This window comes from Dermacentor andersoni, chromosome 10 (assembly GCF_023375885.2).
Source record: "Dermacentor andersoni chromosome 10, qqDerAnde1_hic_scaffold, whole genome shotgun sequence".
Lineage (NCBI taxonomy): Eukaryota > Metazoa > Arthropoda > Arachnida > Ixodida > Ixodidae > Dermacentor > Dermacentor andersoni.
Window position 1 is genome coordinate 26,634,783 of NC_092823.1, and position 27,454 is coordinate 26,662,236.

General features: G+C 44.6%; 1 protein-coding gene across 1 annotated transcript; it reads left to right on the forward strand.

The window, feature by feature from the left end:
- The first annotated feature begins 144 nt into the window (after positions 1–144).
- Positions 145–27,454, forward strand: LOC129381889 (uncharacterized). Its single transcript, XM_055065113.2, has 4 exons — positions 145–285; positions 6,571–6,694; positions 11,200–11,809; positions 26,644–27,454. The coding sequence occupies exons 3-4, from the start codon at positions 11,415–11,417 to the stop codon at positions 26,822–26,824; spliced, it is 576 nt and encodes a 191-aa protein (XP_054921088.1). The 5' UTR covers positions 145–285; positions 6,571–6,694; positions 11,200–11,414; the 3' UTR covers positions 26,825–27,454.

Consider the following 27,454-nt stretch of genomic DNA (forward strand, 5'->3'; position numbering starts at 1 on the left):
CATACAGAAAGGCCGATGGAGCTTGCAATTTAACAACCGCCCGATCAGACGCCAGATCAGGCATCGGATCATACCGTTTGTTTAGCGCTTTACGCAGTACGAAATCCCCGGCTTGAAAGACAGCCACGCATTCAGTAAGTTTATAAACTGACTCTGATCACGCAGTACCAGCCGACGTCTGTGCCCCGAAGGCTCCAGCGTGCGCCCTTGTTCCGACCTGTCGTAGCAGAGCTACCAGTGCGAAGCCTTCGCTCTGCCTCATTGGCTCAGGATACGTGCTGCAGGGTGAGTAGCCGAGCCGGAAGTTGTATTTTTAGCCGCTCACAGAATATGACTTCCCGATCTGCGGTTGCTGCAATGACTCCAACCGGCCACAGCGTAGTATGTTTTCTGCTCTAAACAACTGCAATATTGCGAGGCACCATTTAAGACTTTCCCCCATTTGAATTCAAAGCAATTAAAAAAGAAAACGCTGCGCAGCGTTTCAAGTGTTCTGCATATTATTAATGCAGAAAGCTTTTATTTATTATTTAATAACTTATCATTATTAAATCTCCCACGCACTTCTACACAGGAAATGACCACTCGGGGGCTTTAAATAAGCGAGCTCTTGTGTTGGCTTTACCATTATTCCAGGAACTAAGGCAATTGTCAGTATGAATAAGAGGTCTGAGAGCTCCTTCAAGGATTCTTTGCTATATGTACTTTGAGTGGCTGTGTCTATCAACTTGGCTATATACCGGCACAGGAAAAAGGTAATTCCAAAGAGGATATTGGCGAATCCGGTTATTACCGTGCAGCAGAGATATTAGCCGAAAATCTCCCAGCGAATGAAGTGTTGAAATGAACACCTAGGACACCTGCGCTACTTCATAGAATCATTCAGCAGCCACCAGCACTGCCGGCACACTTGTGCAAATTAGAGGATAATGACACCGTGGAGTGTGTGCAACTTAGCCAGAAAGTCTCTATTTGAAGTGAATTTTGACTTCAGGGAGTCTTCGGAAGATTTTTTTTTTTCAAACATGTAAATTGCCAGTAGTGAGCCTCGTTAAATTTCTCAAGTGACTTAGGCTCCGTAGATCTTATAGAAAGGTGAATATGTGCACCCCTATTTGTCGCTGCTTATAGAGAGACACCTGACCGGTTGTTCTTCAGCCATCTAGATGCTTGAATGTTGTTTTCTAGGTAAAGACACTCTTGAGATCCACTACCGTTTCGTAAAAATTGGAAGTTGTTTGCATTCGCAGTGTGAGCGTTGACTCGCCATCGTTGGCGATAAACTTAAGATTAAGAAATAAATAAAACACTCTACTAGGAGAAATTCATTGTCATCAGCATCATGAGTCAAGAACGATTCGCTAAAGATGTAGCGATTTCAGATGCTACCTGGCAACATTATATATATATATATATATATATATATATATATATATATATATACCAGAAAGAAAGCAGTTCCGGGTCCGGGTAAATATTCACAGTGAAGTAGACGCGCGTATGAAGCGGCTTATTGACGTTTCGGCCGGGGTCCGGCCTTCATCAGAATACATTGCATGGTGTCAGTACAGTTAATATACATGTGCTTATCAACCAAATGAAGATACATGTTTTTCATGTAAACGTATCTTCATTTGGTTGATAAGCTCATGTATATTAACTGTACTGACACCATGCAATGTATTCTGATGAAGGCCGGACCCCGGCCGAAACGTCACTAAGCCGCTTCATACGCGCGTCTACTTCACTGTATATATATATATATATATATATATATATATATATATATATATACATATATATATATATATATATATATATATATATATATATATATATAGAGAGAGAGAGAGAGAGAGAGAGCAAAATAATAGGTTACGAACACTACCACAATGACCGGCGACTTGCTTTGCGTACTACGACATTCCGACTCCGCGATGCGCTCTGCAACAGTGGCCCATAATCAAAAAAAGTTCTTGAACTAGAATTGTTCGTACGAACAAATTCAAGGCACTTTGGTTGCCGGACATATTTTTAGAAAACACGGGCGGCCAATGCGGAGGAGTTTATTAACTATCACCTTTGTATATTGTGGCCCTAGTCTTTTTCCTGCTACAACCACTACTAATAGAAATGAGTTCTTATTAGGGCACTAAAGATTTCCATTGTGTGAAAGTAGTTGTAATGACTACCAGGACAAGTACAAAAACGCAGATTTATAGCAGCAGTTCGTATAATAATTTTACCAATATTATGGAGCTTCAGAGCAGTTAATTTTTTCTCTAACCGATCTTTCTTTCCAAGGCTGCGCGATACTACGTGCTTGAATTTCGATTCCGCATTCTTTATACTGGTGTCGTTATAGCCACCGCGGCATTATTGATTCCTTGGTACTTGTGCGAAGCGATAATTTTTATGTTTTTCTCAACTTCATGGTATTTTCATGCCTTTTACTTCACATTACTACTTATAACACAACCAAATAAAGCGTGTCACATAGGAGATATGAAACAAAGTGTTAGGAAATAAACTGACATGATTTCGAAATAAGAGCAGCCGTTCCTGAAAATCTCATTTGGAATATTGACATTTTTGCAATATTTAGGATATCTGTTGTATGCTCTCGCCGAACATTGTATATTCAGATTATGGGGGTGACACGAATTCTGTAGCACTTTCCAGAAGGCTCGCGGGCGCCAGCGATTACCCTGGAGCCTTCGATGAGTCATGTACTCGCGTAAAAGCTGACGCCCCACACTCGCCTCAAATTTTCGACGATCGCCGAGTGTGCTTGCCGATATCGTCCAATTTTAAGCATAATACGGTATTGTTTCTTTGCGTGGGAGGCGAAGGGGGGGGGGGGACAGCCTCACTCAATAAAGACTTCCTTTCTTAAAACACACCTGGGCCCTATAACGTAAAACTATTCCAGTAGGTTTTTATTCGAATCTCCTGACCTCAACGTTGCGTAACCGCCGACGCAAGCATAGGGCGGTCACCCGCAGGCTTGTTTTAACAGACCAATCAACCGCTCTCCTTGTTTATAGGAGGTCAGTTTTGTTTGCTTGAAAAACGAATAACATTGCCTACACTGAGTGGCTTGTCTTATCTAATTGGCTGACAAGAGGCAAGGAGCCAAGAGGCACGAAGAAGAACGCGTAAGTCCTGTATAGTATTTTATGAACGATATAATGACAAAGATATGCAAACAATAATTTAATATTAGTTAAGAAGTATTAAGAGAAACGCGTGCAAAGAAATACATATCTGAAAAAGCACACCTTTACAACATGCTTATCTTCACCAGAAAGAGAAACCGAGTATGTCTTCGTAACATTTTTAAAGCAATTCAATGATGCGAAGTTCTACGGAACGATTATCCTGTTTGGATGTGCATTAATGATGCCTGGAATTAAGAATGTTCTGTTTTATCGTATCTTGTCCTCCAAAAAAGAACTTCCAAATGAAGAGGCGGGACATTTTCTTCATCATCATCAGCCTCACTACGCCCGCTGCAGGGCGAAGGCCTCTCCCATACTTCTCCAACTACCCCGGTCATGTACTAATTGTGGTCATGTTGTCCCTGCAAACTTCTTAATCTCATCCACCCACCTAACTTTCGGCCGCCCCCTGCTACGCTTCCCTTCCCTTGGAATCCAGTCCGTAACCCTTAATGACCATCGGGTATCTTCCCTCCTCATTACATGTCCAGCCCATGCCCATTTGCTTTTCTAGATTTCAACTAAGATGTCATTAACTCGCGTTTGTTCCGTCACCCAACTGTTCTTATCTTATGGCTTAACGTTACACCCATCATTCTTCTTTCCATAACTCGTTGCGTCGGCCTAAATTAAATAGTACCCTTTTCGTAGGCCTCCAGGTTTCTGCCCCGTAGGTGAGCACTGGTAAGACACAGCTGTTATACAATTTTCTCTTGAGGGATAATGGCAAGCTGCTGTTCATGATCTGAGAATGCCTGTCAAACGCACCCCCGTCCATTCTTATTCTTCTGATTATTTCAGTCTCATGATCCGGATCCGCTGTCACTATACCTGCCCAAAGTACATGTATTGCCTTATCCCTTCCAGTGCCTCGCTACCTTTCGTAAACTGCTGTTCTCTTCCGAGACTGTTAAACATTACTTGAGTTTTCTGCAGATTAATTTTTAGACCCACCTTTCTGCTTTGCCTCTCCAGGTCAGTGAGCATGCATTGCAATTGGCCCCCTGAGTTACTAAGCAAGGCAATATCATCAGCCAATCGCAAGTTACTAAGGTATTCTCCATTAGCGCTTATCCCCAGTTCTTCCCAATTCAGGTCTCTGAATACCTCCTGTAAACACGCTGTGAATAGCATTGGAGAGATCGTATCTGCCTACCTGCCGCCCTTGTTTATTGCGATTTTGTTGCTTTCGTTATGGAGGACTACGGTGGCTGTGGAGCCGCAATAGATATCTTTCAGTATTTTTACATACGGCTCGTCTACATCCCGATTCCGCAATGCCTGCATGACTGCCGATGTTTCGACTGAATCAAATGCTTTCTCGTAATCAATGAAAGCTATATATAATAAGGGTTGGCTATATTCCACACATTTCTCTATCACCTGATTGATAGTGCCAATATGGTCTATTGTTGCGTGGCCTTTACGAAATCCTGCCTGGTCCTTTGGTTGACAGAAGTCTAAGGTGTTCCTGATTCTATTTGCGATTACCTTAGTAAATACTTTGTAGGCAACGGACAGTAAGCTGATCGGTCTTTAATCGTGATTCGTGACATTGTTTGACGTGATAATCGAGAGCTACTTACCATGAAATAATCAGACATTTTTTACAACTTCACCCCCGTATGTATATAGCGAGGTAGGTTGACGAATAAATTTAACTTTGAAAATAACGTGCGTCAAGAAAACTGTGTCGTGTGATCGCAGTGACCAACGTTTCCAATGCAGCGAATTTCTTTTTAATTCGTTATCATTCTCAAGCTACCTCACTCACTTTCGGAATACTATTCTCTCTATCTATGTTTGTCTGTAGCCTTTTTTGTCGCCTACTCGAGTCACTGGGTAGTCAGTGGTTGAGCGATTAACGCATCGGCTGCTGTGCTGAAGTGAGAGGGTTCGAAAGCATCCATCGGACCTGCTTGGGTCACTGAGTATCAGTCAATGTGTACATAGCTGCCCGTCTTCAACGAACCTCTTTCACGGCCACATGATCACGGTAGAATGTGGGGCTTGACAGGCACCGCTGTTCGAAAGAAACTCTTTGATGACTAAATTGCGTATTGGTTAGGTGCCACCCGATTCGTGCTGGCCTTCTATGAGCTTCTTTCACGATAAGTTCGGTCGCTGGATATGTGCCTGTAGGAATGTGCAATTCTTCACTGATTTTCTTTGACACTAACTTGGGTAACTAAATATGTGCTACTGGGAATGTGCCGCTCTGCGATGACGAAAAGCAGGCCTTAAATTTCCCCGATTCTGAGTGCAGTCGAAGACACGTCCCAGGAGTACCTCAAGGGCACTAGCCCGATGGATTAGCAGGCTACGCCACAAACGCATTTACTGTGCAATGCCTTCAATAAGCGCATTTCTCGCCAACGCTTTAGCGAGCTGCGCCATGGATACACTGTGTATGTGTATTTGTATGTGCCACTCTTCAATGAACCTATCACCAACTTGGGTCTCTGAGCATACGCCACTGTGTTAGCGGCTCGCCCGAAGGGAGGATTTTCATAGCTCAATTGCACCGGTGCGCTGCGCTGATCCTGCTGTTTCGGAGGCCAGGCGCGGACTTTTCAACAGTGCCACAAGATGTCGCAGCGCCTGCCTAAAGAAGCGCATGAGAAGAGGAAGGTTGCCGCATGACGCGTTTCTCAGCGTTCGGACGAACTGGCATGCCATGCACTGCTGAGGCCCCGTGCGGTTTTTATGGAATCGCGAAAGAGGAGACCCGCTGCAAAGCAATACGTTGCTTTGCTATATTCAATCAATCCCACCACATTACCGTCGACAGTCGCCGTGAGATGGGTTCAGCCACTTTTTAGGCAATTTATATGATCCAAGTTTGATTTACTTGTAGTCCCCAATATCCCTAGGCACTAAGATGCCACTAGATTAATGCGTCATACAAGTGACAGTCAGAACATATGAGAACAACGCATCTAATTCTAAGTAATATACCATTAGATCGAAAAATGTTTTAATTGACCTGCAGAACATGCAAATTGTCGCTGAGCAGCAACAGCATATTAATGAATGCGAATGAAAACTTCGCCTAAATTGATTTCCACAGTGCGCGGGATCCGTAGAACGTTTAATAATAATTGTTACAAGTTAATTAGACAACCCTTTATGTCTGTGTGCCCGTACGAATGTTCAGATGATTGGAGCAAGCAGAATTTCCTTTTCATTTATTCTCCCATAATAGGGTACAAAAGACTCGAAACCTTAAGGAGAAATTAAACGTCTGACTGTATGATCGCTCTTTTTTATGGTTTCGCATCTTTGCCAATGTAATAACTATTAACTAACTAGCTCAGCATGAAATAGTGATATACAATATTTCTTGCAGCATGGCACTGACAATACAAAACCAGAGAGCGCGAACTCCGTTGAGGTGCGCCTTGTGGTGGAACGAGACAAGACTTGTTGGAGATCCCACTCAGATGCACGACTTTCAGTGAAAATCACCGCTGGTAAGTTGCTTAAGTGTGACAATATTTCATCATATCACGATAGCTTAATCATATATTCACGATACCTCTGCTTACCTATCAGGATTGTTGAACGCTAATGCACTACAACAGGCAAACTCTATGTAGGGTTTGTTTAGGCTAAAGAACAAGTTCATGTTGTCCGTGAAGTTCAAACAATGGAAACCACTGACACTACAAACACTCTCAATTGCGCAGGTCTTGTCAACATTACACATCAGAAGTGACATTACTTGCCTGGCTTGTTGCTTGCTTTTGAAGTTGCTAACCTTCCCCTTCAAAAGTCGAAATAACAAAGCAGACGCACGGCTACAATAGGGTGAACGTCCAGGCTACGAAGGCGCACTTTCTCTTTTCCTTAACACATTTCCAGAAGAATCCCGATTACAGGGATACTAATATATATATATATATATATATATATATATATATATATATATATATATATATATATAAGTATGTTTGTGTGTGTGTGGTGTTGGGCTGCTGAGCACGAGGTCGCGGGATCGAATCCTGGCCATGGCGGCCGCATTTCGATGGAGGCGAAATGCGAAAACACCCGCGTACTTAGATTTAGGTGCACGTTAAAGATCCCCAGGTGGTCGAAATTTCCGGAGTGCTCCACTGCGGCGTGCCTTATAATCAGAAAGTGGTTTTGGCACGTAAAACCCATAATTTACTTTAATTTAATGTGTGTGTGTGTGTGTGTGTGTGCGCGTGTGTGTGTGTGTGTGTGTGTGTGTGTGCGTGTGTGCGTGTGTGCGTGTGTGCGTGTGTGTGTGTGTGTGTGTGTGTGTGTGTGTGTGTGTGTGTGTGTGTGTGTGTGTGTGTGTGTGTGTGTGTGTGTGTGTGTGTGTGTGTGTGTGTGTGTGTGTGTGTGTGTACGCGTGTGCGTGCGTGTGTTGGAATGTATCTAAACGAACGTGAGTAAAAGCGACTGCTCTGCGCACAATTTCCGCGCCTCATTATAACACCCGCCTCTAGCGGCTGATGAATAGGAGATAGCGCTGCTATGGCTGCACCAAAAAATTTGCATGCAATGAAGAATTGAATGCTTATCGTACATATAACAGGGACTACTTATTCGAAGTTGGGAACGCCAAGAGTAAGATTTCCCAGAACACCGTAAGTTATATAATAAATAATTCCCTAAAGAAACTTTGGCGTGAAATTAACCACAAGCTTAGATGCTTAGATCGCGAGCGGTCTTTTGCTTAAGTGACTATCAATGCGCAGGAGCCTTAAACAAGAAGTTTTGTATTAACTGAGTTGATGCTTCCACACTACATTTCCGTAAACGCCGCCATAAGCACCCTGAGAAATGTGGCGTCGCTTTTACTCGAATTTTCCTTGCAATCGAGGCTGCCAATTTTTTCCTGTAAATGTACGACGCCCGAAAGTTCATTCCGAGGTGCTGCGATATCGCGCCGTGAAATGTACAGTAATTTCTCGGAAAAAGCATGGGCGTTGTAATTTCATTCCACGACCGCGCAATAACACGCCGTCACATGTTTTGTAATTGCCCGTAAAAAACATAGAGGCGCCTGTATTTTCATTCCATGGCACCGCAATAAGAAGCTGTCATATTTGCAGCAATCCTGTGTAAAAATGTACTGGTTTCTGTAGCTTCATTGCGCGGCACCAGAACAACTTGCCTTCATATTTACAATTTTAGCTGTTTTTTTGTAAATTCTCGTGCTGCGCAGCTCAATACAAACGAGCCGGCTAAACATATTATACACCATAACTTGAGTATCCTCTTTTCTCTAAAAGTGTCCTTTATTACTTTTGCTGTCGAATCTCCTTGTTTTACTCGACACTACGCAATTTACTAGCTATACATTTAATCTAAATAAGGAAAATTGAAAACACTCTGAAAAACGTGGCTGACAATAAAACTACTCCTCTGCACAGGCCAATATGGAAGTACATTAGAAGGGACTAGGTCGGTCGAAGAAGACAGGAAGCAGTCTAAACAAATAAATGAGGTAAATCGATATAAAAATAAATGAACAAGTGTAATTGGCTAGTCTTAAGTTAGAGCTCACCAATCAAGACCAATATCTCCGATTGGCATACTATGTGCGAGTGTGCATTTAGAACGAACTGTATTGTGCCTAGCAATGCGCAGGAACTACGTCGTACAGAAATGCCTTAGGTAACAGGTAAATATTGGTAGTAACTTTATAGTTTTTGAATCTTACAATATATGCACAAAAAAAGTGAACATCAAGCTTGGTATGCGCCCTCTAAATAATAACTGCAATGAAAGGATGAATAAACTACTTCTTCAAAAATAAAGACGATTGACTGTATCAGCAGAAATGCTCCTGAAATGACATTCAATTTAAATAAATATAGAAGGAAGAAATTAAATCGTTTATTGCGCAAAGCAATGCGTTGGCACTGTTGAAGAAAAAAAATGCACTTGAGGTTATGGTTTCAATATTACAGAAGCGCTGTGTGGTAGAAAATGATCATACAGCATAAGTTCTGGAGCACTAAAATTTTAACGCAGTACCTCCATCTCAATAAACCACACTTTAATTTTGTGACTGAAAGGTAGATACTTGAGGTAAAAAAAGACATATCATACCATAATGTCCCCGTCGGCTTCTCTGATTCGATCGTCGGGGTCTAGCAGCTTTTCTGTAATCTGGAGGTCTTGCCTTTAATATTGTGCTACAACATTGGTTGATCTAAGTAGGTAAAGGAAATAGGGAAGACACTAAATAGCAAGCCCGAAGAACCTCGAGGAATCCTCATGAAGGCACAACGCTTCATAGATAAAAGGCAGACAGCTGACGTTGTGAAAAATGCGCTGAGCTCTGCACTAATGCTTAACCCTCGCTTAAGCTATGAAGCCTAGAAACTGCATTTCTGAACTTCGTTGCCGTGAATGAAAAAAGAAAGTGTAGCGTCAATGCAGCGCAAGCCAAAATTCCACAAGTGAAGGAAGCAGAAGTGCAAGATGTTTTTAACTGCTTTCGTTAGCGAAGTGAGGAATCCATCCTGCAAATGTGTCTGCCTGAATCTTGCAAGTTCTTATGGTTTTAACATGCGCTTCATCACCGACGGATACACCAAATCATTATACCCGCTCTGAGCTACGCAAAGCTCTACATAAAGCGGTAAAACGATAGCAAGAAATGTGCTTGCTCACTTTCACACACACACGCACACACACACACACACACACACACACACACACACACACACACACACACACACACACACACACACAAACACACACACACACACACACACACGCACGCACACGCACGCACACGCACACGCACACGCGCACGCGCACGCACACGCGCACGCACACGCATACGCACACACAGCAGCGGCCGCCGCCGCCGCCGCCGCCGCTGCTGCTGCACTCAAGCTTTGTTGCTGATGTAACCTTGAGAGAGTTCATAAAATATATTCTATCTCCAATTACCCCTGTCCTGCGCCACATGATTTCAACTTCCGCCTGCGTATTTCCCAACTCCATCACTCCCCTTAGTTTTCTGCCGTCCTTGACTACGCTTCCCTTCTCTAGGCCCCCATTCCGTAAGTCTAATGGTCCACCGGTTATCTTACCTACGAAATACATAGCCTGCTAGCTCCAGTTTTTTTCTTTATGTCAATTAGAATATTGGCTATCCCCGCTTGCTCTCTGATCCAGTCGGCTGTCTTCCTGTCTCTTAACGTTACAGCTTAAATTCTTTGTTCCATCGCTCTTTGCGAGGGCCTTAAGTTGTCCTCGAGCTTTTTTGTCAGTCTCCAAGTTTCTGCCCCATATGTTAGCACCGGTAGAATGTACTGATTGTACGCCTTTCTTTTCAATGATAATGGTAAGCCTCCAGTCCTCCAGTAAGGTTCTTGGAATGTCTGCTGCATGCACATGAATCCATTTTTATTCTGTAAATTTTCTTCTCATGACCAGAGTTGCCTGTGAGTAATTGGCCTAGGCAAACGTACTCCTTTAAAGACTCTTGAGGCTTGCTGGCAACTCTTGTTCTCTTGCCAGGGCATAGAAAATTATCTTTGTCTTCTGCATGTCAATCTTCATCCTCACTCTTACACTTTCTCTGTTATGGTTACTACTACTACTACTACTTCATTAATTACTCCGTAACTAAGGAACGTGCCAACTCACTGCTAAAACCAATAGCACACACAAAAACAGACACTGCCTAGAAAGACAGCCACACCACGGCACTCTGGGGTACTCGCCTCTGTCGCCGTTTCTGTGATGTTTTCAAGCTCTCCGTATCAGCAATGCAATACGAACAAGCCAAAGCTTCGACCCTTGTGCAACACAATATTTATTTACTTTCCTTCATTGCTGATGGAACTGACCTAAAGCTCACTGTTGCATTGAATATTCTATAACAACATATAGGCCCAACTGTATATTGAAATAATCTTCATTACTACAAACTACAAACTACAGACTACAAACTCAAGCAGCTATTTTGTCTTGATGGGTGCAGAGAACGCTTATGATTGTCCTGTCCACGGATACTTCGAAGGAAAACAGCAGCGTCACGGGGATACGACGAGATATGAAGACGCGCTCGGCACCGGAGTCGCCGGTAACGACAAGCACAATGGCGCCTGGAAAGCGAGCATCAACGGAAGCCCACGAGGGAAAACTCTGGTTCTGCCACCTGTCCAGAACACCACGGAACAAAGCGACCAAACACCGATGATGCAGTCACAAGTTCCCTTATGCCGGGAACACTTGAATGCAGTGTGTAGTCAGTCACGCCCTCCGTTATGCTGGGAGCACATGACTGCAGCGTCTAGTCAGGGCTCGGGTGTCCATGCCGACGTGGTTGCTACGCCCAGCACGCCGAATGTGAATCCGAAACTCTTCGGTGCTCAAGATGGAACTTGCCGATTGTGTTTGACTGACACTACAGGCAAGGACAAGGACCAGAACCAGGATATAATTTTACCGCAACGTGGCACAGGGAGGACAACGACTCTCTTCTTCGCTGTGGCGACACTACTGCTCTGCTTCCTGGTGGCCTTCGTCTTGTTGCTGGTTGTGTGGATAGGAGAAGGCGGTGGCAACATGGCTGGCCTCTCTAATGCACCGTGAGTATTGAGTGAGGACTTCTGTTTATTTTGCAGTGCATGTTACAAACGTGAGCAGCAATTTCGTTCTTATACGGAAGGGTAAGGAAACAGGCTAGTTGGTTTTTTATTCCCAATAGCATGTAGGACACGGACTACACCTTGATGAACACAAACGCTATCGTGAAGCGAACTGTCTTGTATTTTATGGTTCAAAGATAAATATCAACATACACAGTTAATAATGGAACAGACATGAAAAAGATATGTCAGGAACCCTAAAAGTGGTATCGACTTAATGTGCGCCCCAATACCTCTAGATATCATGTGTACACACATGCCAAGAAGCACCAAGCACCTTCCTGACATTCCGTTAGGTTGCAGTGAAAACGCACTTCTACCCGGTTCGAGAGGCATTTGGAATGCTCAATTTTAATAGAATCGCCCAGTTATGATGAATCTCATTATTTAGATTTTTAATTGAGGCGAACGCTCGTTATGTCGAATTGCGGTTTGTTTGCAAACGATCCTGATGCAGCTACGTTCAATGTAAGCTTTGCCTTTGCGGCCAGACTGGTTGTTGGGATAGCATTGTAAGAACGTTTGCTCCGTGGAGAACACGCTTAGTTTATTTGGGTATCATTATGGTAGCTCCTCAACGTTGTCTCTGCAGTGTGAGACACACCAACCGAGCACATTCAATTTTACCAAGTGCGTAATTGACACGCTTTAACTGCCATAATTTTCCAAACAAGGGATGACGAAAGCAACATAGTCTCCCACCTGGGACTCCAACCACAGTTGTGGCCTGGTAACAGAGCGCCTTCCTCCGCTGCGGGTGGTCGTTTGTTTCATTCTGTGCGCCGCCTGTCACCCACTGGTTGAAATGGACGCAAGCGTATTCCAGCGTGGTGTTCGGCTTTCTTCATAGCTTCTCCGTTTGGGTAAGGTGCCTGCGCCCTCGATTCGCCTAGAAACCTTCGTGACACAGGGGGGCGGGGCTTTCACATTTTGCTATGTTTGGCTTGCTTCAGCCGGCGCCATTTTCGCTCCCTTCACGAAACGACCATAGATAGCATGCTTATTTTTGCCTCTGTTTATCTTCGGTTCCTGCATGTAAACGAAGACTGTATTCAACGAACCATTTCACTCTGTGAAGGTGGATAACCAGCGAAGTTCTAGCATACCACACAGGGTTAGACAAAGGTACATTTATTTATTTTTATTATTTGGCAACGGTATAGTGTTTATAGCTTCGTTGTGAATCCTTCTTCTATGTCATCATCACCCGTCATACAGCCTTTACATCCCCTTCCACCCTTGTCCTGTGCAGAGTAGTAGACTACAGCAGGCTAGCTTAGGCCGACCTCTCTGCCTTCCTTCAAATAAATAATGTCTCTCTCTCTATCTCTCTTGCGATTACGTGATATACGCTTATTGGTTCGGTTACAACCTTAGATTCTTGGCGAAAGTTAAATCTATACATGAGGTTGTTAACTGACTGCCATTGCTGTGGTACTTCAAAACAAAGCGTTGTAGCACAAACTAAGTCGACCATTTCCTTTCTGGTTTTGAAATGTCCACATTGAAGTCTCCAATGACCCTCGCTGGGGCAGTTTCATCACGGCTAACCCATGCAAAGTGCGTTGTCCAGAACTCCTCGATATGACGCTTGAGTATGCCTGGAGATATATACGCAGTGGATATCATAATTCCTTCTTTCCCTTGTACGGCACAGACATCCCCTCAGTCGGTCACATTACACTCTTTTATGCTTTCAACACAACATTAACTGAAACAGCAATGCAATTCGACAGATACTTTGAAAATTAATATCTCGGAAATGGTACTGCTCAGAGAATCTGTTTCAAGTGGATACGCCGCACTCAGTCGCTATAATTCGTAGATTGAACTATGTGGCGTAAAGTAACTAATTAGGAAGTTAATCAGCGAAATTATATTACCCATTCAATTGAATATTTTGATTGCTCGTAGAAGTAATGGCCGCCTCATGGAGCAATTTAGATCGAGGGTTAGAATCGCGCTATATGTCGTAGACAATGATAAAAAATTTGCCGCAGCTAAAAAAAACATTGCATAAGACGGGTACAAGCAGGTGTGCTGTTGCGATATGTTTGCTCAGACTGCTATACTTGCTGTACGAGAACTAAGAGAGCCGAAATACGGAGAATCTTCAAAGGAAAGCCTGGTGGTTCCATGGTATCAACTTCCCAATATGTAATTGTTCTTCCAAGCGTCTGGAACTCCTGTAGATGCCGAGCACCGAGTCGGCACACTTCCTGAAGAAATCCAAGCGCAAGGCCGGGATACGCTTGCGCCCATATTGTACGAACCACTGGGTGCCTAGCAACGGTGGGAAGTGAACCCACGAAGTGCCGCTGTTGAAGGCGGGTGCTGTACAAGAGGCCACGGCTGCGAAGTTGGAAGTGCACACCTGTTATTCTGCTTCGGTCGCTCGTTGTCTTTGCTGCGCCACAATTCTGGAAGATATTCATGCGCGAACTATCCCTGAACGCGTTTGATGACACGTGTTATTATGTCATTCAAATGCATAAGTACAGAAATTTCAGAACATGCGTGGGCGGAGCATAACTGTGTAGAATGTGGTACTTCTTTTAGGCATACATCTGATAAATAATGACTTGAAGCATATATGGTAATTCTAGCTAATATGTTATGGTGTCATGGCAAAGCACAAATGTCTAGTTTCACGACTGAATAATGGCCCCACAGTTTGAAAATCACCAAGCAGTGCAAGAAATTAAGGATAAAAGCAATGCAACTACAATTCAAGGGCTCCGTTTACTCTTCGTGTTGGCATAACTGAACATTCGAACAATGAATTGAAAATCTCGGTAGCATATATATCTGACGCGTTTAGAATGAGACTTGTGTCTACCACCCGCCGTGGTGGCTCAGTGGCTATGGTGTTAGGCTGCTGAGCACGACGTCGCGGGATCGAATCCCGGCCACGGCGGCCGCATTTCGATGGGGGCGAAATGCGAAAACACCCGTGTACTTAGATTTAGGCGCACGTTAAAGAACCCCAGGTGGTCAAAATTTCCGGAGTCCTCCACTACGGCGTGCCTCATAATCAGAAAGTGGTTTTGGCACGTTAAACCCCATAATTTTTTAGACTTGTGTCTACCATTTTCTTTCGGTCCGAAACCTGCCTGTGTTTAGTAAATGTGCCAATGTATTTTTTTTCCAAGTAGAAGGATCAAGAAGAAGAGAGACAACTATTCGTTATAATGTTCGATAGGCTTCACACACTCTCGAAACAGGCATTGTTAACCTAAATCCGCAGAATCCACCTCACGATGAAGGTCGATGTTAGTGTGAATAGCAAGCAAGTAATATAACAATACTATTGCCACCACCGAAACCCGTCATATATTAGAGGTGTACTGCTGCCTGGCCCATACCTTGCGCTTCCCTCTCAACAGGCTGCGTACCTTTCGGCGCAAGCAAGAAGTCACCACGTGGCTACTGAGATGCGTAGTGGGCTGGCCAGTGCGAACAGTGAGAAATGCGTCGAGTATGAGCCGGCAGTGCTACCTAGCTCCTCTCTTATCTTTCGCTGTGGACACCGAGATTCAATAGAATTCGGATGCCATGTGATCAACGCTACTATTACAGTGAAGCTGTATATATGGCTAGCCGATTCATCCATCCTTCCGCCCATTGGTCACCTGCACACCGAAAGCTCCTCCCACGCAACGGTGGCAGAGGAGGACGCAGCGGAACCATGAGGTGGAAAGCGGAGGGGGAGGGCACGGCGAAAGCGTGAGAAGAAAAGCGTAGTGCCGCGCAAGACGGGCTCAGCTGGGTGACCGCTACGAGTTGGCGCCAGAGTGGCGCGCCACTGTCTGTTCTTCGATGTCAAGGGCCGAGCGCGTCCACCGATACCATATATGGAAACAAAGTGCTGCATGAACGAATGCCTGTTTGCGGCGGCTGCTGTGAATGGCGCCCACACGTCGCATGGGTTCGATTAAAGAAGAAATAAAGATTTAAAGAAAAGAAGAAGAATTAAAGAAGATTAAAGAATGGCGCCCACACGTCGCATGTCCCGATTAAAGAAGCAGTCGCGCCATAATGCACTCTCTTTACCATGTGCCGCATAAGAGAGATTATCCACGCCAGACAATATATAGCGAAATGAAAACACGTATAGAGCTGTGCTCAAATTTCGCATTAGGGAGTATTGTAGTCGCCGCTGAATTTTTAAGCAGAAAATGCTTGTAGCTCCCGTTCTCGAGCATCTTCAAGTGACCTTGGGATAAAAAAGAGAGCCGTTATTCGGGCACTCATCGACAACAACCGGCCAAGTTGGGCTAAGAAAACTAGATCACCCGGCCAACCAGCCAAACTTGAAAAAATGTGGTCTCTGGTCCTAAGCCTTTGTACAGCACCGCATTACAAACGCTAGTTACTTCCCAACCTCACTGCAAAAGCTATTGCTTCTGAGTTCTTCCTTATCTTTGTTCACAATATCACTCAAGCTGCACCTTCAAGTACGCTGAAGTTTCACTCGAGGTTTCCAATAGCGACGTTCAAAAGGAACGCATAACCCGCCGTGGTTGCTCTGTGGCTACGGTTTTGGGCTGCTAAGCACGAGGTCGCGGGATCGAATCCCGGCCACGGCGGCCGCATGTCGATGGGGGCGAAAACACCCGTGCACTTACATTTAGGTGCACGTTAAAAAACTCCAAGTGGTCGAAATTTCCGGAGTCCACCACTACGGCGTGCCTCGTAATCAGAAAGTGGTTTTGGCACGTAAAACCCCATAATTTATTTTTTTAAAGGCACGTATAGCCCACCACATACTTCATGGTTATCTTTTGGCGCTGAGACAGCGTTGCTTCTGTTTAACACCAGCGTTCCGTGAGTTCCGCGGCGCGGGTTTTGCGTGATCTCTAGAGATGGCACCAAGATGAGTGGCGCCTCCTTCAGACGATTTCCTTCTTCTATCTGGGCAGTGTGCTCTGCCTGCCTGTCGTGGCGCCTTCAAGCGGTTTTATTCTACATAGGCAACGTCCATATGGGCCAGTGCACAGGATAGCGTGGAGCGGTATGGGGGGGGGGGGGGGGGGGGGCGGTGGCCTTGCGAAAATGCGCAACACCCATTTTAGGATTGTCGATAGTATCATTTCCAACCAATTTTCTTTGCCGATGCCACTTAATCGGGCGCTATAACGTAAAGCTATTCGAAACTTTTCTATTCCAATTCGGCAATCAGCCTACGGCGATTGGTCAAATACTTTTTTGGACAACCCCCACTTCACCTACCTGTCACGCGTCGTCACGAACATTGCGATACCTCCCCATCTGTTATGACGTGTACACACTGATTATGAATAATTTCTCCGAACAAAACAAAAATAGTTATTTCTCATTCAACGCCTTTTTGCCATTAGCCCTAAGCTATTCGTCAAAAGTTTTCGGGCTGCACCCACTTCACCTGCCTCTCACACGACGTCACAAAACCGCAATAACTGACCGCGTCAAAGTGACGCGTACGCGTTAAAGATGTAATAATATGCCGAACAAAACTGAATTTTCTTCTGAATAACCGCAGGCTGCCCCGTTCTGAAAGGAATAAAAGATGGCTGCCGCCGATCGCTTGGGCACTGGCTATTCACCTTTGCCGGAGAGCATGGGTTTATTTGCGTGTAATAAAGCTTTTTGCGTGGCCGTGTAACGTTTTCGAGAACTTTCGGCACGTTTACGACCTCGTTCTGCCAACTCTTCTTTGCTAAGGATCCGTTTTAGCGTCATTCTTAAGCTTCCGTTGCATGCCACCACGATTGTCGACGAGCCACCACAAGCTAGGTAAGAAAAAGCGGACCAATCGCAGACGCCGGCACCACCCTCTTCATCCCGTTATCGCTATTCAGTGCCGTGGCTCGGCCCCATCAAATCCCTCTCCAATTGTGCATGCTCCTCGCCTCTTGTGAGGCAATTAGATAAGACAAGCCGCTCAGTGCAGGCGATGTTATTCGCTTTTCAAGCAAAGAAAAGTGACCTCCTATGAACGAGGGGAGCATTTGATTGGTTTGTTCAGACAACCCTGCGGGTGACCGCCCGATGCTTGCGTCGGCGGTTGCGCAAATCTGACGTCAGGAGATTGGAATAAAAACATATTGGAATAGTTTTATGTTATACGGCCCATGCTTAGATCTACTCGCATTTACGGGAGAGCCAGCAATTTTTCGTATCTATATATGTTCGAATGACCAACTATTGCGTCGTGCTAAGGAAAGTCGTTCCCACGATAACCTGCTATCTGGAAAATACCTGCAGCGGAAAGTCCAGCAGCAAGCCAGAATTGCCTACGGTTCGTCAAACATATTGTCATTAGAGAATCGAAGCTATTTAGGACTACATAATCTTCCAGCGGAAGCAAAAGCATTCTTTCCTTGTTTATTAATTGTGACTTAACGACATCTGCAGCATTTATCGGTGAAATATTCAGCCATGATTTGTACTCAGTGTAGACAAGTAGCACAGCACCTCATCGTATCACTTCCCAGCCTAACGAGAACCCTCTCAAACTTGCTAAATCGGTGTCACCTGAGATTCACACCCTAAAAATAAAAAAAAATATATAAATTGGCATTCGTTTAATGCACTTTCATCCACCTTGCGGGATTCCGCAGAACTGACTTTCCCCAGAAATAATAGTTGTGAAAATGTGTTATAAGCACTGCCGCTCCAAGAACCTTTCCAAAGCCCCAGCCTGGACGGCCTTTCCCCATCCGCGGTCTCCAATACCGCAATTCAATGTAAGGCCTACTTCATCAGCTCCCTGTTCTATAGAATGTCCGACTCGAGTACGCAACCTGGTGCGTAAAGCTTTGCCTACATCATGCCTGTACAAGGGCAATGGCGCACGGGAGACCTCCCAGTGCCCTTCAGTTATATCGCCAACGCTTTTAGCTTGTGCCGTACGTTCGAGAGCATCCTTAACGAAGCGATTCTTACACATCTTGAAGCGCACCATGTTTTCCCCCGGTTCAACATGGCTTTCATCGCAACCCCAGCGGCGGGCCAGCTATTGGCAGCCTGGCACACTTGACAAGTGTCTATATCGATCGACGCACTCCGTAAGAGCTCATTAAGCAGGACGTATCTTGACCGTGCGACCGTCTACACCAACTTTTCCTACTTACTATAGCTTTGAAAGGAAGAGTATCGCGAAACAATACCCTCTCGGATATCATTTTTCCTCAGCACCCGCACCAAACGTGTCTGTCGGGGTGCGATGTCTCTCGCACAGCCGTATTCAGCCGTACTCGCCACTTCGGCTGCGCTCCCTTTCGGTAGAGCTTTAGTTTCAGCGAAGCAGGCGAGATAGTCCGTCCCAACGATAATCCACTTATTTCCGGTCCCAATGAATCCATCCCGATCTGCTGAGATGGTCGGCGAGGGGGTTCGATTGGGTGTAGCAATCCTGATGGTGTTGTCTGTGGTGTCTTACGTCGCTCACAGTCTCGGCATATCTTGACGTAATGCGCGGCGTCGGCGGTCAGACGCCGCCAGTAATACCTTTCCTGTATCCGCGAGAGCGTCCGGGAGAATACGAGGTGCCCAGCGGTTGGATCGTCATGTAGGGCGTGCAGTATTTCTAGACGCAGCGCTCACGGAACAACAGGAAGGTAGTTGGCGCGGACTGGTGAGAAGTTCTTCACGAGCAGGTCGTTTTGTAGCGTGAACGAACCGAATGCGCGCTTAAATACCCTAGGGACAACATCGGTGTCCGCTTCCAAATACTCGACGACGCCTTTAAGCTCCGGGTCTGCTCGTTGCTGTTTAGTTAAGTCTTCCGCGCTTATTATTCCGAAAACGAAAGCATCTCCCTGCGATCTCCAGTTACCCCTGTCCTGCTCAAAGCGTTTCCAACTAGCGCCCGCGAGTTTCCTAATTTCATCGCTCCACCTAGTCTTCTTATTACCTCAACTCCGTTTCCCTTTTCTTGGTACCCATTCTGTAACCCTAATGGCCCAACCATTAACTAACGCCGCATACATGACCTGCATGCCCCATTTTTCTCTTGATGTCAATAAGAATACCGTCTATATCCGATTGCTCTCTGATCTAAACTACTTTCTTGCTGTCTCATAAGATTACGCCTAGCAATCTTCGTTCCATCGCTCTTTGCGTGGTCCTTGTTCTCAAGTTTCTTTGTCAGTTTCCAAGTCTCTGCCCCATATGTCACCACTGGTAAAATGCAGTCATTGTACACTTTCCTTTTCAATGATAATGGTAAGCTTCCAGTCAGGAGCTGACAATGTTCGTCGTATGCGATCCAACCCATTTTTATTTTTCTATGAATTTCCTTCTGAGGATCAGGGTTCTCTGTGATTAATTGACCTAGGTAACCGTACTCCTTCACAGACTCTGGAGGCTCACTGGCGATCTTGAACTCTTGTTCCCTTGTCCGGGAACAAGAGTTTGTTCATCATCTTTGTCTTCTGCATATCAGTCTTTAACTCCACTCTTACAATCTCTCTGTTAAGGTCCTCAATCATTTGTTGTAACGCGTCTGCATTGTTGCTGAATAGAACAATGTCATCGGCAAACCTAACGTTGCTGAGATATTCACCGTCGATTCTTACTCCTAAGCCTTCCCAGTTTAATAGCTTCAATACATCTTCCAAGCACGCAGTGAATAGCATTGGAGAGATTGTGTCGCCCTGTCTGACACCTTTCTTTATAGGCATCATTCTGCTTTTCTTGTGTAGAATTAAGCTAGCTGTAGAACCTCTGTAAATATCCTCCAATGTATTTACGTAATTTCTCTATGACTGCTGTTATCTCTACAGAATTAAATGCCTTTTCGCAATATATTTAAATTAAATTATGGGGTTTTACGTGCCAAAACCACTTTCTGATTATGAGGCACGCCGTAGTGGGGGACTCCGGAAATTTCGACTACCTGGGGTTCTTTAACGTGCACCTAAATCTAAGTACACGGCTGTTTTCGCATTTCGCCCCCATCGCAATGCGGCCGCCGTGGCCGGGATTCGATCCCGCGACCTCGTGCTCAGCAGCCTAACACCATAGCCACTGAGCTACCATGGCGGGTTTTTCGCAATATATGAAAGCCATGAATAGAGGCTTATTTTGCTCTGCGGATTTCTCGATAACCTGATTAATGCCATGGATGTGGTCCGTTCGAGATCATCCGTTCCTCAAGCCAGCCTGTTCCCTTGGTCGACTAAAGTCCAGTGTTGGCTTCATTCTATTGGATATTATTTTGGTAAATATTTCATATAATACCGGGAGTAAGCTAATGGGCCTACAATTTTTCAATTCTTTAACGTCTCCTTTTCTGTGCTTAGGTATAATGTTTGCATTCTTCTAGTTTTCTGGGCCCCTTACAGTCGATAGACACTTCGTATAAAGAGTCGCCAGCTTTCCAAGCATTAGGTCTCCTTCATGTTTGAATTAATCTACTGTTATTCCATCCACTCCTTCCGCTCTTCCTCGCTTCGTGTCTTGCAAGACCCTTCTGACCTCATCGCTAGTTATAGGAGGAGTTTCTGTATCCTGTTCGTTGCTTTTTCTAATGGAGGTATCCTGATACCTCTGGGTACTGTACAGATCAGTATAGAAGGCTTGCGCTTCTTTTACTATATCTTCGAGATTGCACATGATATTACCCTGTTTATCTTTCAGTGCATACATCTTGGTTTGTCCTACGCCTAGTCGCTTTCTCTATGATTTCAGGCTGCGTCCATTTTTACGGCTTCTTCAGTCTTTGTCATGTTATAGTTTCGAATATCACTTATTTTCGCATGGTTGATCAGTTTTTACATTTCCACGAATTCTATCTTATCTCTCGAGTTGGACACTTTCATTTTTTGTCATTTCTTTATTAGGTCCTTTGTCACTTGGGAGAGGTTGCCTTCTGGTTTCCTTGCTTCCCACTTCAGTTGCTGCCTCTGAAGCCAGTCTAGTTACGATTTCATTCATTACCTCTATGTGATCATGAACATCTCTCTGTTCTAAGGCTGCATATTTATTTGCAAGTACCAGCATGAATTTGTCTGCTGGCACCCTTAATGCCTCTAGGTTGACTTGTTACTTCTCGACCAATTTTACTCTTTCTCTCTTCAAACTGAGGGGAATCCTAGCCCTCACTAACCTATGATCACTGTACTTTACCCTACCTATCACTTTTACATCCTGCACTATGCTGGGATCAGCAGAAAGTATGAAGTCAATTCCATTTTTTGTTTCACCATTAGGGATTTTCCACGTCCATTTTCTGTTGCTACGCTTCCTGAAGGCGTTCATTTTGTGAAGCTTATTACTTTCTGCGAATTCTACCAACATCTCTCCTCTATCGTTCCTAGAATGGACGCCATAGTTGCCAATTGCTTGTTCACCAGCCTGTATTTTCCTACTTTGGCATTGAAGTTGCCCGTTACTACAGTATACTGAGTTTGCACTTTACTCATCGCTCATTCAACATCGTCATAAAACTAACATACTTCGTCACCATCATGACTGAATGTTGGAGCGTAGGCTTGTACTACCTTTAATCTATACCTCTTATTAAGTTTGGTTACGACTACAGCTACCCTCTCATTAATGCTTAGAATTCGTCAATGTTGCCCGCTATATCCTTATGGGTTAGGAATCCCCCCCCCCCCCGTATTTCTTCTTATCTGGCTGACCTCCATAGCAGAAGACATGACCGTTATTCAGCAATGTATAAGCCTCACCATTTCTTCTAATCCCACTAAGGCCGATGATATCCCAAACAATGTCTGATAGTTCCTCAAAGAGTCGTGCTAAGCTAGCCTCACTCGTCCGAGTTCGGTAATTAAAGGTTGACAGGGTCAGCTTCCATTGGTGGCTTGTCCGGGTCCAGAGATTCTTGCACCCCCTGCTGCGTTACAGGTTTGACCGCCGCCTTGGTCAGGTGCTCCGAAGCTGCTGGGGACTGAGTCCATGGGTTTATTGAAGAAATCATTTGGGAGGTAGTGGCCTATTACTGCACCAGGGAGGCCAATTCATGTTCTGGTGAGGGAGTGCATTTGTTGAAGCTTAGTGGGCCTTCTTAATTTGGTGTTACCTGGTTTAGTATAGCGCCACTCGCTCTCGGCATCTTTTGCCGGTGTCGGGCGTCACTACTAGCCTGCCGACGTAGTGCACTGGAGGAGGTGAATTTCAAGCTCACCATCGCCAAATAAAAAAAAGGCATAAAAGTATTCGAACTTCCGACTCTGGTAACCCAGCATTCCACATAGCTCAGTCAGATAATCCCGTAGGCGGCGAGGCTACCTTATCGCCGGCAAGTACAGCCCATAGGGCCCTGCGTGCCTAAAAACTTATTTGATTTATCCGCGACAGATTTGTTTTCATGATCGCAGTGGGTAACTCAATATATAACGATTTCTAAACGGCTCTGGTCTTGTAGTTCGGGAATCGCACGTGCGCAGACGGCCATGAACTGGGCTAGGCAAACCCTACACGCCTAACTTTGAGAGTTGCGCATACATGCTTGGTTCTACACGAGCTTAAACTGAAACCCGCGAATACTAATATAAGTGAAAATGTAGAAGAAATAACTGGACGCAAGCTGTGACTTTTTTTTTTACTTGATGAAAATCTGTATGTGAACCTTGCAAATGTTGTCGTTACGTTATTTTTTTTCTTATTGTTTGCGTGCTACTGCAAACCTTTTCATCACTTTTTCTCTTCCATTAGCGCTACAACTTTCTTTTTTTTTTTGGGGGGGGGGGGGGTCTCTAACTAGAAAGTCAGCGCGAGGCATGTCGGTAGTCAGTTTAAGTTCATTTAGTGCATCTAAAATGCCTGAAAACATGCTTGAATTATCCGTGGCATACGGGTTTTGATGGGCGCGGCCGGTGGCATGGCAAAGCTTTTCTCAATAGTTCTAACGTGGTGGCTTGGGAGTCTCCCGTACGCAAAGCGCCATGAACGCGGCTAGATACACGATATATTTTCGGTGGAATTGAATAGCACTTAAATGTAGTGTGGAAAAACAAAGAAAATAAGAAAATGAAAACTTTCAGCACCTACCCCGAATTCACTAGGTGCGTCTAGAGGGAGGTACACCAAACAGTTCACGGTCTCGGCAGCCTGTAAAATGCATCGGATAAGCCTTTCCGAACGAGACGGAAGTGGTACTGATGCGCAGCGCAAGGCTGAGTGGGACAAGATGGCGCCAAGTATTGTTAAGGAAGCCCGAAAGAGGAATTCCGCTGCAGTACACCCCTTGTACCTACCTCGTTATGACTGCGGCAATACATTAGTATAAAACTGTATTGATTCAATACTCATGCATTACCGTTGACAGTCATCGTGAGATTGATTCTGCAACCGTTTTTTAATGTTGGTGCATAATAAGCAGAATAAAGCAGAACACTCGACTACAATAGGTGTAGTAAAGCCTCGTTTACTCAAGCAGACTACGCGACTATATCTCGCTGGCACATTTCAAATGGGATGCGAATCAAAATATTTGGCGTTGTCGAAAATCATGAATATTAGATAGCTTTATCTCCTTATTCTAGAGCATTCCATGACTCAGCCCTCCACTTCGGCTCGAGGAAAGGCAGCAGCGACAACGACAAGTGCTCACTGCTCCTCATTGCCCCTCGACGGCAATTTTTGAGACGCGTAGTGTTTCTTTCAGTCGAGGGCCGGCGCTGAGCTCGACTTGACGGTGTGTATGAATAGCATGGGGTAGGGGTTTTTTTTTTTTGAGAAGACGGGCGTTAACCGGTTGGTTAGCTCAATCTTATGACGGAGAGTTTAGCCAATCCGCTCTTGTATCGCATGGAACGCAATAACGTAAACCTATTCCAATCTGTTTCTGCTGAATTTCTGCCGTTTGCACTCCATGTTTCGCCAAACAATTTACAAGCCACCCTCACTTCGCCATGTCTGTCACGCGACATCACAAGAATCGCAAATACATCCCACATGAATACTTTGTTTAGCGCAAAACGACAGAGACAAGAAAGACGACAGGACAAGGCGCTACTCTCAACTGACATCATTTTATTGCGTCACTCCTTTATAGACCGCTCTTTATAGACCGTCTTTCTTGTCTCTGTCGTTTTGCGCTAAACAAAGTATTCATGGATTCGCACCAACTAGCCCGCCAACGCATTGTGCTGAGACATCCCACATGATATGACGAGTACACCCTGATTAGGCGTCATTAGGCTGACCTAAGGAAAAATAATTGGCGCTTCTACGACTTATGCGCATTAGTCTACCGCTGTTGGTAAAACATATAGCTGCGGCCACTTTACCTGTTTGTCACGTGACGTCGCCAAACCGCGGAAGCTCACCGCGTCAAACTAACGTAAGCGCAATGAAGATGCATTAGTATGATTAACAAAACTGATAATTTTCTGGAATAAGCGGAGGGTGACCTGCTCCGAAATGAATAATAAATAGCTGCCAACCGATCTCCCTGGAACTGGCTACTCTAAGCTGTGGGGGTAAGTGGATTTCTCTGCGTGTAAAAAAAATGCCCAGCACTTTGGGCCAGTATGCTATATAGATTTGCTCAATTTGCGCTTTAGCGGCATTTTTAATGTTCCGTTGCACGGCGCCCGATTTTCGATCACCCAGTGCAAGATAACGAGGGGCAAGCGGACCAATCGCAGATGATTGCACCAGAATCCTCATCTGGCTATCTACTTTAATTAGGCTATCTCGAACCCACCGAAACCCAGTCATTTTCTGCACACCCCTGACGCCATCTCAGCTAATTAGATAACATGTCAAGGTATGGCATGCTATTTGGTTTGAAAGCGAACAAAATGATCTGTTAACGAACGGAGTGATTGGGCATTCCGAACAATCTTGCCGGTCGGCGCCCGATATTTGCGTGAGCGGTTACGTAAATTTGGCGTCGAAAGATTGCAGTAAACTCAACGTGGAATAGTGTTACGTTGTAGGTCTCACGGTTTACAGGTACATATTTAGCATGACGTCACTACTGCATTTGGCGCTTGCTGCCTACCGCATATCGATGCCCTGCTAAGCTGATTCCAACGGAAGCTTTGGAGTTGGTCCTTAGACTATTTAAGCTGTTAGGATTCTGTGTTTCATTTTAAATGAACGAACGTTTTAAACACATTTGAGGTCCTCTGCAGCGCCTTCCTGTGTACTAACGATTAATGACTGTATGGCGTGCTGTAAAAGCAGCCTTAAGTATTATTGTCTGCTTAGTGTCGCAAACGCAGAACGCCGCACTCAGATGAAATGAGACATTTTAAAGATCAGTCATGGTATTGTGAGCTTTGGAGCCGCCTATATTTGCATAGTGCTTGAGCAGCAGACCGTGACCTGGGTTACTGCCACCAGCAGACACTATACCGTAAGCGCCGAAGCATTATTGCATTTTGTTTTGCCTCCCTTTCATGCCACGTAGGTGTTGTTATTGCACGTCTAAATGTTGCCTTTCAAGATATTTTACGTTTTCATTATTTTCGTTTGAGATACTCCTTATAAAGCGTTACGATTCCTATAGGAATCACTGTGTCAAAAAGGGTGAATTATCTGTTGTTGAAATCTAGCCATTAAAATTTTCATTCTTGTAGCAGTCAACGAAGAATAATATGTATTTGTTGTGCAAAATGGGCAAACGGGCGAAGTATGAGCACTCCAGTGTGTGCGAGAGTCTACAGTGCATTGCTTAGTGACGTGGAAAATACTGGTAGACTACTATGCTCTGAATTACTTTGCTCTGTTTAACCAAAATTATTGTTTTGAGGAATCAGTTTTGTTCAGCGCTAAGGCGCCTTGTATTACATTTGCTCGTTTTTCATTCCTAGACGCACTAGCACCTTTGAGAGGTTGGAGGCCACCTTTACCGAAGAACAGACCCCTGTCCAACCAATGACTGAAACCGATGAGCCGAAGAAGGAAGCTGTGCAACTTTGGCACAAGCAGCGAAGCAACATAACTTCGCTGGATGACCCTGCCGTTGACAGAACAACACCAGATGACGCCTAGATTCCTAGTGCCGAGGAAGTACAGTGATCATTGTCATATATTGTTAGCGTGCGCACAATGCAGCGGAAGGTGTTTGTTTATTCACTTTTAAACAAATCGATGAGCGTTGTATCCGTTCGAAACAGCCCAGTAGAAATCGCCGTTTTCCTCCTTATCATTTAACGCGCCAAATAGCTTGTCCATGTTACTGTACACGTCTTAGGTGGCTTAAAGTGAAACAATAGGTTAATATAAATATTAGATTCTGAAAGTTTGCAAAAAATTGACACTGTGAAAAAAATATGCTAATAAGAACGCATCCTTCTACATCACGTGAGAAGGCACATTCACAAGATTGTGCACCACCTTTGTTGAATGTTGAATTAGCACGTATCTACTGGAATAAATATAGTAGTTCAAGGAGATAAAGCAAAATGATTAGAAAATATCAATTAGATATGCTTAAAATAAACAAAATGGCACAGTTATATTGCATTCACTAAATTAGTAACTGAACATTATAAGAACAGTGCATCATGCACAATTCTTGTTGTCATTATCAATATAAGCCAATTTTATATCAACTGGCAGACGAACCACTGCCGCGGAACTGCACCAGCTCAATAAAAAGTCATGCCTCTTAATTTTCAA